The sequence below is a fragment of the Mandrillus leucophaeus genome, unplaced genomic scaffold (genome assembly GCF_000951045.1).
Source record: "Mandrillus leucophaeus isolate KB7577 unplaced genomic scaffold, Mleu.le_1.0 Scaffold1336, whole genome shotgun sequence".
NCBI lineage: Eukaryota > Metazoa > Chordata > Mammalia > Primates > Cercopithecidae > Mandrillus > Mandrillus leucophaeus.
In genome coordinates, this window is record NW_012101295.1 from 26,500 (window position 1) to 38,553 (window position 12,054).

At 36.3% G+C, this 12,054-nt stretch overlaps 1 protein-coding gene across 3 annotated transcripts in view; it reads right to left on the reverse strand.

The window, feature by feature from the left end:
• Positions 1-255: 255 nt before the first annotated feature.
• GC (group-specific component (vitamin D binding protein)) overlaps positions 256-12,054 on the reverse strand; it is a 68,480-nt gene continuing 56,681 nt past the window's right edge. For all 3 annotated transcript variants that reach the window (XM_011973048.1, XM_011973047.1, XM_011973046.1), the window contains 3 exons: positions 11,336-11,468; positions 4,988-5,042; positions 256-434 (listed from right to left, as the gene is read on the reverse strand). In XM_011973048.1, the coding sequence (XP_011828438.1) occupies positions 5,013-5,042; positions 11,336-11,468 (163 nt within the window). In that variant the 3' untranslated portion in view covers positions 256-434; positions 4,988-5,012. The remainder of the gene's footprint in view (positions 435-4,987; positions 5,043-11,335; positions 11,469-12,054) is intronic.

The following is a 12,054-nucleotide window of genomic DNA, read 5'->3' on the forward strand; positions in this document are numbered from 1 at the left end:
ACAGGCGTGAGTCTCTGTGCCCAGTCTACCTTTTTCTTAATGGTGCCTACTAAGCCTGAGAATCAATCAGGGAATGGAGTTTAGTGTATTGGGAATTGTAAAGTGCATGCTTAATGTTGAATCTTTTAGAAGGAAACAGCAGAGATCTAGACAAAAACAGGCCTTATGACACTGCCTACTGCAGCATTTTTGTGAAAGACAGAGGAATAGTTCTGAAGATCAACATTGTGCAGAGCCACATAATTCTCAGTCATATTTATGGTTTGCATTATATTTCAATTTATTTTGATAGCAAATCATCATACTTATCATTGTATGAAGACATTGTAGCTAGAAAAAGTAGAAAGTATCCTACTTGTCTTCCCAGAAGCTCAGTGGTTTTGCTTAGGTTAGGTCATCAGAGGTCATTCCCCTGGGTGGCTCCAACTCTAGGTCTATGAGAATGATGAAATGAATTTTATGTTAGAAAAACAGAGCTAATGGGCAACAACCATAATACTGCTCAACAGACGCATATAACCTCATGCTATTTTAATATTTATGCCAAAAATGACTCTGTCTAGGATGACCCATATATCCACTATGGCCCATCTCATAGGTCCAGAATAAGAAAAAAATGTAAGACAGTCCCAATACCAATAGTGATGGTTTTATATGTTATACACCAGGGCACATTGCATACTGTGCAGTGTTTCTTTTTTTTCTTTTCTTTTTTTTTTTTTTTTTTGAGACAGAGTCTTGCTCTGTTGCCCAGGCTGGAGTGCAGTGGCATGATCTCAGCTCACTGCAAGCTCTGCCTCCCAGGTTCACGCTATTCTCCTGCCTCAGCCTCCCGAGTAGCTGGGACCACAGGCACCAGCACCCGCCTGGCTTAGTTTTGTATTTTTAGTAGAGACAGGGTTTCACCACATTGGCCAGGCTGGTCTCGAACTCCTGCCCTTGTGATCCACCCTCCTCAGCCTCCCAAAGTGCTGGGATTACAGGCGTGAGTCACCGCGCCTGGCCTGTGCAGTGTTTTTTAATTACATTTTTAACTGGTGATGAATGCAACTTTCTGCTGTATGGTAATAACAATTATGGCCAGGGCAAAGCTGTTAACCAGTGGCATAATGAGTCCCCTAATCATGGAATTGAGACAATAGTTCAGTAGTTTTAATTTTAGCAAAACACTGAGCGTGAATTTTTATCAAATCGTCTTCTACTTTGTATTAGGGCCAAATAGTCTCCCTTAATTTTTTCCCTCTTCCAAGACAATATAATATAGTTATGTCATAGTTCTATCTGCACAGTATAAAAAATTCCATGTTTCATTGTCTTCAATGAGTTTATGCTTTGGAGTGAGGATGCAATGAGAGACACAAATCTGTTCACTCACAGCCTCAGTTCCTATGTTTTTCTCATCGTGTGAGCAACTCTCTGTGCTGGGTGTGATTCTGGTATCTAAAATATTTTCACCCAATCTGATTCTACATTGTGTACCAACTCATTTATGTTTTTGGCAACCCAGAGGGACTACTACTTGCTTCCAAAGCTAATAACAAAAAATACCAGGCTTTGTGAGATTTATTAAGAGACAGAGATTTGCCGGGCATGGTGGCTCACGCATGTAATCCCAGCACTTTGGGAGGCCAAGGTGGGCGAATCATGAGGTCAGGAGATCAAGACCATACTGGCTAACGCAGTGAAACTCCGTCTCTATTAAAAATAGAAAAAATTAGCCGGGTGTGGTGGCGGGTGCCTATAGTCCCAGCTACTCGGGAGACTGAGGCAGGAGAATGACGTGAACCCAGGAGGGGTAGCTTGCAGTGAGCTGAGATCATGCCACTGCACTCCAAACTGGGCAACAGAGTGAGACTCCGTCTCGGGGGCGGGAGTGGGGGGAAAGAGAGACAGAGATTCTGTCTCCAAAAGTGCATGCAAGTGTGGCCACAATCAATTTGGAGCTTGAAGGCTTGAAGAAAAAGATTGATCAAGGAGACCAGTAACTGTCAAGATAAGAATTGAAGTTTTCAATAAGACTCTAATTGAGAGTGAAACTGTGTGAAACTGTTGACAGGAAGACATGAATCAGAGGTATTACTAGGGATCGGAATACCTTGAGACAAAAGGCTTCAATTTCTATGAGTGATTCAAATCCCTAACTAGAGATGGGTAGGCTTAAATGGAAATCAAACACATGGTCAACCGAAGTTGGCTTAATGGTTTTAGGAACTGCTTCACTCTAAACAATGTGCCACTTATGCGGATCACCTGTTATAGAAAAGGGAAAAATCATTGAAGAAAATGGATATTTTCTACTTGAATAGTTTAATATATGATGAAAATACTGATCTATATGAGGGAAAGTACTCAGCACTTACTCTGAAATCATGATGAATATATGATGAAAAGACTGATCTATCTGAGGGAAAGTACTCAGCACTTACTCTGAAGTCATTACGTTAAGACATGGATTTAGAGCAGCTCATGACTAGGATTGTGTCATTTTGGGGGTAATGCTGCTGATAGTTGAATGACTTCACAGTTGTCCAATACAGCTACAAAATTGCCCCTGGAACCCAGGAACTGCAATGAGTTGGTTGTGTTCTGGAAACCTAAGATAAGTAGTAAAGTTGTGGTCCCATTATTTCTGGATATCAAGTATCTCAGACCTATAACCTTGTGAACAAGCTATAATTTGCATTTTCAAAGCCATGTAACTATTCCTGAAATAATTGAACCTTGGTAGGCCTTCATCATTGCAGAATGCAATGGTGATAAACAAGCAGTGGATAAAATTGAGCTCAAAACAGTCAATGCATGTTACCAAAATCCATGGAAGGAATATGTGAATAATTTTAGGAAGGAATATGTGAATATGTGAATAATCCATCCTGATGATCAAAATGTATTTGGGTAGCCAAACAATTGAGTAGTACAGAAATCAAAGGATTAATTAAAGGCCAGAGAAAAATGTAGACTAACACAGGAGGAATAAGAAATTTCATTTCTTCATCTTATCAGATGAAGATAATGACCATGAACCAGAAGAATCAGTATATTAGAATCTTCATTAATTTGTCACTGACAAATTGAGTTTATCTCTTGATTTAGTTAGCATTAAACATACTTCTGAAATTTGTTCTGAAAAGAAATCTCTTGAAATCCATCAAATTATTACTTCCTCCTTACTTATCTTACGATATCTTCTATTTTAATTAGTTTTCCCAAAGCCTGAAAACATACAACACTAAGGAAATGCACTCTGAGTTCTGAATAATAACATAGTCCAGTGAAAAACATATTCAAAATCAAAGTTATATAACTTTCCAAATAACCCTGACTTTTAATCAAAGCTTAATAAATCTTGAAGGATGAGAGATGAGGTCACTGTTGCATATTGTGATTTTAACTCTTTGGAGATTATTACATGTAGATTGAGATAAAGAGAAAGTAGGTTCATTCAAATGGTGGGAAGATGTAATAATTTAGCAGCAACAGAGATCAGAAATTATTTTAACTCTAGAATATTTATACTTCAAGTAACTTGCATTTTGATTTTTATCCCTTGGAAAATTTAGAGAACTTACTTTATCTTTAGGACATGATATTTGTATACCAAAGCACAAAAATATATGGGCAGGAAAGCTTTTTAGTTTAGATTCATATCAGTAGTAGTAGGAGCATCAGTGCAACAACTTTGCTAGTATTACTGCTAATATTCATTTTTACTACTTTTTAGATATTTTATATACACCATCTCAATCATTATAACAACACTGCGAGGGAGATATTGAAAATTTCATTTTTCATGAAAGGAAACTCATCTTTAGACAGGTTAGATAACTTGCTCAAATTCACAGATAGAGTGGGGATTCTAATCCAGGTTGGGTGATTTCAAAAACGAGTTTTCTTGACCATTCCCCTTGCACTGGTTCTCAGAGTGTTAATTTTCTTTTTTACTGCTTCAGAAGACTTAAATAATTAATAGTTGAAAAGCTGAATATGGCGAAATGATTTAATGTTGTTAGTCAATGGATTGGAAGGCTTTTGTTTCCACATGATTTTGGGCAGGGTTGTCAGTAAGTCAGCAAAATAAAAATTGACATTATTAAAAAGCCTCAGTTCAGCTAAGAACTGAGATCCAAATAAGTTTGCATCAAAAGTCTCAGGCATAATATCTTTAGCATAAATACAATTGGATCTGGAGAGAAAATATTTTTGTTGAAATGTGCAGAGTTCAGGTCAACTTCAGTTTAAGATGTGAACTTATGTAGGAATAAACTCTTTTATGTTCTTAGTATCTACATCTGGCATTTTTTAATAGGTGAAAATATAGTAACTGAAAAAAAGCAAGTAACACTATTTCAACAGTAATGTTTTAATTTGAATAAGAATGTCCCTTCCCTCCTAAGGTCCTTGCTGTGTCATTTTAAGACTTGATGAACCCTATCTTTAAACTCAGAGTTCTTCCTATTGAAGTGCATCAGAATCTCTTTTTTTTTTTTTTTTTTTTTTTTTTTTTTTTTTTGAGACAGCGTCTCAGTCTGTCGCACAGGCTGGAGTGCAGTGGCCGGATCTCAGCTCACTGCAAGCTCTGCCTCCTGGGTTTATGCCATTCTCCTGCCTCAGCCTCCCGTGTAGCTGGGACTACAAGTGCCCGCCACCTCACCCGGCTAGTTTTTCTGTATTTTTTAGTAGAGATGGGCAGAATCCTTTAAATGTTCTTTATGCTGTCATTATGTTACACGTGAGATTATGATGGATGAAGCACAAGGCAGGGGACCAATAAACTTGGATTCTAGTCTTAAATATATCAGAAGTTGACTGTTTGCTCTTGTGAAAATGTAAGCTCTTTAACTTTTCTCAGTGCTTAATATTCTCATCTGTAAAATGAGTTTGAGCAGATAAGAATAAATTTATTAAAGTCTCCTTCCAATTCTTTGGTATTTAAAATACATCATACAATGCTGGATTCTTTGGTCGTGCATTTAAAAAATATACTTACCAAAGTTAATATACATGCTTCAGGACTACAGGATATTCTTCAATTCAGCATCAATCTGGTAATGAAAAAAGAATGTTATATAACTTATGAAGTATTTCATTTGTAGCCTACTAGATTATGCAGAAGGTATACAAAATCTTGAAACCTTGGTTAGAGGAAAGGATTCTTGCCAAGATGCAATGTTACATTGAAGTTTTTATTAGCCACCCTTCACATTTATTTAACTTTACATCATTTCTGCCGTTGAAGGGCTTACAGTCTGCTGGGAAAAGTAGACAATAAAAAATGGCAGTAGAGTTTAATAAGTGCTAATTATTGGGTGCACATAGAATGTTATTGGACAACAGAGAAGTTTGAATGCTAGGGAAGAATTCTCAGAGGAGGAGATGTCTTCTAACTTGAACCCTAAAGCCTGATGAACTATTCAGCCAAGGCAAGCCTGATGAGAAATAGGGCAAGCGGGTGGAGTCATTACATGCAAAGGCTTTGAGATAAGAGCAAGTTTCATGTGTTTGGAAAACTGCAAGTAGCTCAGGAGAACCCAAGTAGGAGGCACAACAAGTGATGACAGCAAGTCACTACTTGGAGAAGAAATCAAGGTCCAAAATATCTGTATTTTGTTTTTTTAAAAAAAGTACTTTAATTTGGAAGCAATGGGAACTATTAGAGAAGAGTATTAATCATTTTTGCGTTTTAAAAAGGTTGATTTGACCTCAGTATGGAGATGGGATTGGATGTGAGGCACTGTTGGCAGACTGGAGGTGGGAGACCAATGGACAGGCTGTAATTCAGGTGAAAGATTGCCTGAAACTAAATACCAAGAATGTAGAAGAATGTGGGTGGGAGATTGAGAGATGCTGCAGAGTTAGAATTGATGAGATTTGGAATTTTATTTGGTGCATATGGAAAAAGAGAAGGAGAAATAAAAAGAGTCACTAAATTTTCATCGTGGGGCAATGGGTAAATGATGATAGTATTCATAAACTCAAAAACCATAGAGAAGGTTATAGGAACAATATTTTGGCTGTGTTGATTTTAAATTTCTTATGGGACAAGATACTGGGGGAGAACAGAGTCCTATAGGCAGTTGGATAAAAAGCCTGATGCTGAAGGAGAGATCTTGGTTGGAGGTAGAGATTTGGAGATTGAAAGCGTAAGCATTGATGAAAACAGTTGAGAAAATGTAGTACCGTGGAAATGAAGAGCAAGGAAAAAACTCTGTAAACAAATTTAAGAGATAGGTAAAGGAAGAGGACAACATGAAATAGAACAAGAAGACAGGAATCATAGAAAGACAAAAAGTAGAAAATAATAATACAGATGCTAAGTAAATTGGTTCAAGAAGAAAGGAATACTTATCAGTATCAAGTGTTTTAAGGAAAACCTGGTAAGAACTGAAAAATGTTTATTAGACTTAGCAAGAAGGATACTGTTGGCGTGCCTTTGTTGATAGTCATATGGTACCATCAAAAGCCAGACTGCAAAGGGTTGAGGAGTTAATAAGTGTGAGGAGCTGGAGTATATGGTATTCTTGCAAGAACCTTAGCTGTAAGGGAGGAGAAAGAAATATACCTAGGGAGGCATCTAAAGTGCCTTATTTATTATTTTTTGAGATAAGAAGAAGAGTAACTTTAATACAAATTGGACAGAGCTGGTAAAAATGTTGATGCAAAAGAAGAGAGTACATCTAATGGAGGAAGAGTCCAAGGAAGTGAGATGGATAGAATTCAGGGTGATATTATCAACTCAGTATAATTTTTGCTACTTAAAAATAATTTTGGATTTTCAGTCAATAGTCTTCTATCAATACTTTGCTTTTGTCATGATTAGCTAAGTTAGGGCTGAAGTCTATGACAAGGACATTGAGGAAGAGTAACAGACTAATACAGAATAAACTTAGATTTTCCTAACATCATATAACCTCTGTAAGTTTTATTCAACCATCTGTAAAAGGGGGAATTAAAATAATAATTAATATCTAGAATTGTTTTGGGTTATTCTATAAATACATATATGCCAGGCTATTAATATTTCTGCTTAACATATAGCAGTGGCTTAATCAACGATAGTTACGACACTGAGGATTATAAAATTGAGTTATACCAAGAGATAAAACAAACTACAGTGACTATACTAGTTTTTCCTGATATAAGAAAGACAGAGGGGAGCATGGGGGTAGACAGTATATCACTCTACTTGTCGGTCTCCTCTTTGCCCCGCATCTACTTGGCTATTTGTATTTGTCTCTGTTTTCAAGATTTTAGTGATCAATTCCAGCATATTACAATGACTTTTGGAATATTTTGGGAAATCATATCTGATGCTCACTAGCAGTCTGTTGAAACATTTTAAAGGAAGCATAGTAATGCTCTGCCTGAATGATGGTAGAAAGAGAAAAAAAAGATTGCAAGTCTAATTTTGTAACTATAGGTTTTTCTGCAGGCAAATGGGCCTTTTTTGGCATAAACAAATGAACTAGTTCTACGAGTACCACGGTAAAGTCAAAAGAAAATGACATTGGTTGTTCTACGTCCTGGTCATTTCAAGATTGGGGTGAGGAAACACTAAATTTCCATGTAATGAAACACTAAATTAGTATGGTTCAGAAGCCCCTTTTGCCAGTCTTCCAGTAGTTGTGCTAAGTGTATTTGGAATGACAAGTAGAGACTGATCCCTGGATATAAGTGACTTAGAGTGAAAGGAGTAGATGGATATTTCTTTTAAGGAAAATTTTTTCAAGCAAATATATGACAAAGAGATCTCACAAATTAGGATCCAAATATTATAGGACAAATGGGACATTCACATTAGGCATTGGAAATTAAAGAGAATGCTGTTCAAATGGATGTTGCACTAACGTGAAGTCAGAAAGGAGGGGTGAACTTGCCTACCTAGCTATGAGATCAGTTTACAAAGGCAATCAGAAGGCTAATTGAAATACTAGAGGATTTAATCTCTGAGTGCTCTGAATAATCAAATGTGCACAAGTATCTCAACAACTGCATTCATCTCACCCTACTTTAGCAATTACTGAAAGATAGGCTACTCAGCTGCTATAAATTTACTAGCGATAAAGCAAGAAGAGAGAGAGCTATAAATCTGCCTTCTCATCATTGTAGTGATTTGAATGGCAATATGTTATAATGAAAAATATATTGAAAACCAACTCAAAGAAATGAAAAACCAGGGGCTTTTAGGAAGCATGAATTTGCGCTTAAAGCTCAGTTTGTTTTGTATGATATCAGGCAGGACAGTGCATATCTGTATAGACAGATAACAAAAGCACAGGGAAGGTTTCAAAAGTGACATTTCTTATAGAATCTAAAAGACATTTAGACTGTTTTCTTCTTCTGTCATAATAACAGACTCTCAGAGCAAATTTTTCTGGTATCAAATAACTTCTATGTAAAGTGATTTTATTTTTCTAGGTTAAGGCCACCTAAATTGATACTATATTTAGGTTACCAAAAGCAACTTGGTATGAAAGGAAGGAACTGTTCAGATTAATTAATTATTTTATGCTAAAAATGTTTTAATGCCCACAATGACCAAAATATTCTGACAATCCAGCGTCTTCAGTTTTTATGTTGAGAATCTTAGTTTGAATTTTAATGAACAATTAAGATGGCATATTTGTCAGTGGAATTTAAAGAAAAGACTTTTATTCTACTGTACTCTCGCCATCTGGAATTCTGACTTTATAAATTGTTACAAACAAGATTAGCAAATAGGTTTTGGACCAGAGTGTAAATATGGAAATTAGAAAAGAAACCAGAATCCCTAAGGCTATAAGGAGGACATTAGAAAAAGATGTAGCTCCATTTGTCAAACTAAGACTTTTTTCTTAGGCACTGCACAATAAAATAAAACAAAACACAACACAACAAAACAAATAAAACTTTACTACAATATGAATATTAAGAAATTTGGAATGCATAGCCCAATACTTTAAAAAAATACTTTACACAGCTTAATTTTTAAAAAGCCACTTCAAGTATAAAAAAGCTGCTATTGCGAAGAGAGAATAGACATTTTCTAGTTGATAGAGAAAGCTGGGGTGATTGCAGGAGAAATTACAAAGGGAATATCACAGCTTAATTTACAGAAGAATGTTCTCATAATGCAGCTATTTGGCAATGAAATCGGCCATTTCTGTTTCGACTCCTAGGAGTAGATAAATTGACTATATTTAAATGGAGGCTGAATGCACCTCTGGAAGGAATTAACTGAGTGAGAAATTACACTAGATGATCTTTATAGTTTTCTTTGAGCATTTATACTTCTGTGACCTGCTTTTTTAAAAATTAAGTTCTTGGATATTTTTAAATTCAGTCTAACAGAAGCTAGGCTATATTGCTTTCGCAGCTGATAGATGAACAAAACTTCAGGTAAATTCTTAAATTATTTAATTTATAGAAAGGGGCTTCTGGCCAGGCGCGGTGGGTGGCTCACTCCTGTAATCCCAGCACTTTGGGAGGCCTAGGTGGGCGGATCACTTGAGGGCAGGAGTTCCAGACCAGCCTGGCCAACATGGTGAAACCCCATCTCTACTAAAAATACAAAAATTAGCTGGGCATGGTGGTGCGCACCTATAATCCCAACTACTCAGGAGGCTGAGGCAGGAGAATCACTTGAGCCCAGGAGGTGGAGGTTGCAGTGAGCTGAGATCTCACCACTGCACTCCAGCCTGGGTGACAGAACGAAACTTCATCTCAAAACAAACAAACAAACAAACAAACAAGCAAAACAAGGGTTTAAGGGCTTCTAATTGGCATGAAATCATTTAACCTAAGTAGCATTTGGTATGGCATAGAATTATTCCTAACCCTGCCTCTATATTTGAGAAATAGGGTGGGCAAGACAACACAATTCTTGGAGTTATTACTAATGTCTCCAAATAAGCAGTAAAGTGAAATGAAGTGTTGTTTTTGTCTTTTGACTCTTCTAAAAAAATGAAATGCTTGCTGGAGAGTAACAGGTAAAATGGAGGATGTGAACATATGGGCTGACATTTTCTGAAAAAGGCCAGCAAAACACACCCCTCCCCATGAGAATAGGGCAGATACTGACTTGGTGAAAGAAATCTTAGTACAAGACACTTGAAATCTCAGAAGTCGAAGCATAGCTCAGGTCTGCTAACAATAGGCCCACACAATCTACCTGAGGTCTCCTCCCCTCTCTCACACCTTCAGTCCATATAAAGATGGGCAGCATACAAGATACCAACATAACACTGTGGTTTGTAGGAGAAAACCAATAGGCCTCAGATGCAGTGATTAGATAAACACTAATTCATCTATTAATACTATCAGAGGAAACAAAAAGTTCTGGCCGGAACTGCCCGTGTTTTGCACAAATTAAAAAATAAATGATCTGGCAACTATGGAAATACATTTACGGGAGAGAAGGGGAAAGAGAGAAAGAAGGAGGGGATTGGGGAAGGGGTTATTTTACTGTTAACAATATTGGACCTGAACCAGGAGGCGGGAGGGGAAGGAAGAAAAAGGGGAGACAGGGATGAGGGGAAGGGACATTTAAGGAAAGATGAATCCAAGAACTATCCAAAACTGGGGGGAGTAGGGAGGGAAACTGGAAGATATATAGGAGTTCTAATATCTTTAGCTTTCAGAGTTTGGAGCCCACTGATAGTGTCTAAAAAAGAAATTTGTAATAAAAAAATGACTAAAATTTTAATATTCTTTAAAATCATTTTTAGTTTTTAGAAAATAACTCTTAGAGTAATGAAACATTTGTGACTTTTAGAAATTCTTCAGTTGTATTTTTTCTTATGTCATGTTAAAACAAAATTAAATGCAATATTTTTATAATTGACGTATTAATAGAAGGTATGATATGACCCCATTTTTCTAAAGTATTTCTTTTTATCAATCTACCTACCTATATATGCATATGTGTATATCTACATAAACACACATACAGATATATGAAATGCAATTTAGCTTCACTATGTGAAGGTAATGAACTCTGATGTTTTCACTGTATTCTTATTCTTCTCTTTTTCATTTAAAAAGGCAGTTATTAGGTTACAACTCACTATTCATAAAACACTACACATATTTTGTTGCCTGTATTCACAGACGTTTTTGTTTCTTAAAAAAAGTATAAAATGTCTTAAGTTTTACAACTGCCTCAACTTGCTTTCAAATGAGCATAACATGAAAGCAGTTATGTTTTTTACTTTCATTGCAAAGACAGCCAAGTTATAATAACACCAGGAAAAGCCTGTCACAAAATGAGATCTCAATAACAGGAAAGAAATGAGTAGATCTGAGTGCATACATTCTTAAAAGATTCTGCTGTATTAAGTAGAGGGTTACATTTTCCTACCTCTGAATCACAGTAAAGAGGAGGTGAGTTTGTGAAACAGCAGTTGGAGGCAAATTTTGCGCGCTTGTTAACCAGCTCTGCCAGTTCCGTGGGTGTGGCATCGGGCAATTTTGCTCTTAGTTGCTCTGCCAGTCTGAAAAACCATTTAAATGTAAGGTCTTACTACATGTATTTATTTTATACAACTTTCTAATGCAAAATAATAGCCATTTCAGATGAAATACATGCCTGTCTCAAGAAAATTCTATACCTGTGGTATAGAATAGTCAATTTGAGATCAGAAAGTGAAACATACGCCTCTTCGAGGTCATAAAAGTAAACATACAAATCGCTGCTGAATTGAAATTCCAGTCTTCTTTCATTTCCTCATTATTTCAACATACAAGAGTCCCTTTTCTATTTTTTCCTAACCTTTCACCTTCTCTTCAGTTTTAGATTTCAAATTCCTTAAAGAATATTTCCTTTACAAGACCTTATACCACCTTAATGCCCCTTTTTCTCTCATAATTTATATAATTTCACCCTCAGTTTACCTACTTCTCAACTCACTATATTGGAAAACACTGATATGGGAGTAAGGAAACTTTGGCTCTTATTTTTAGCTCTGCTAAAAATGAACTCTCCATCTCTCTATTAGGATGGTGATAGGACTTGATATGTCCTGATTCTTTCAATTTGAACAATCAATGATCTCGGCATCTCTCCACTACCATAATGAA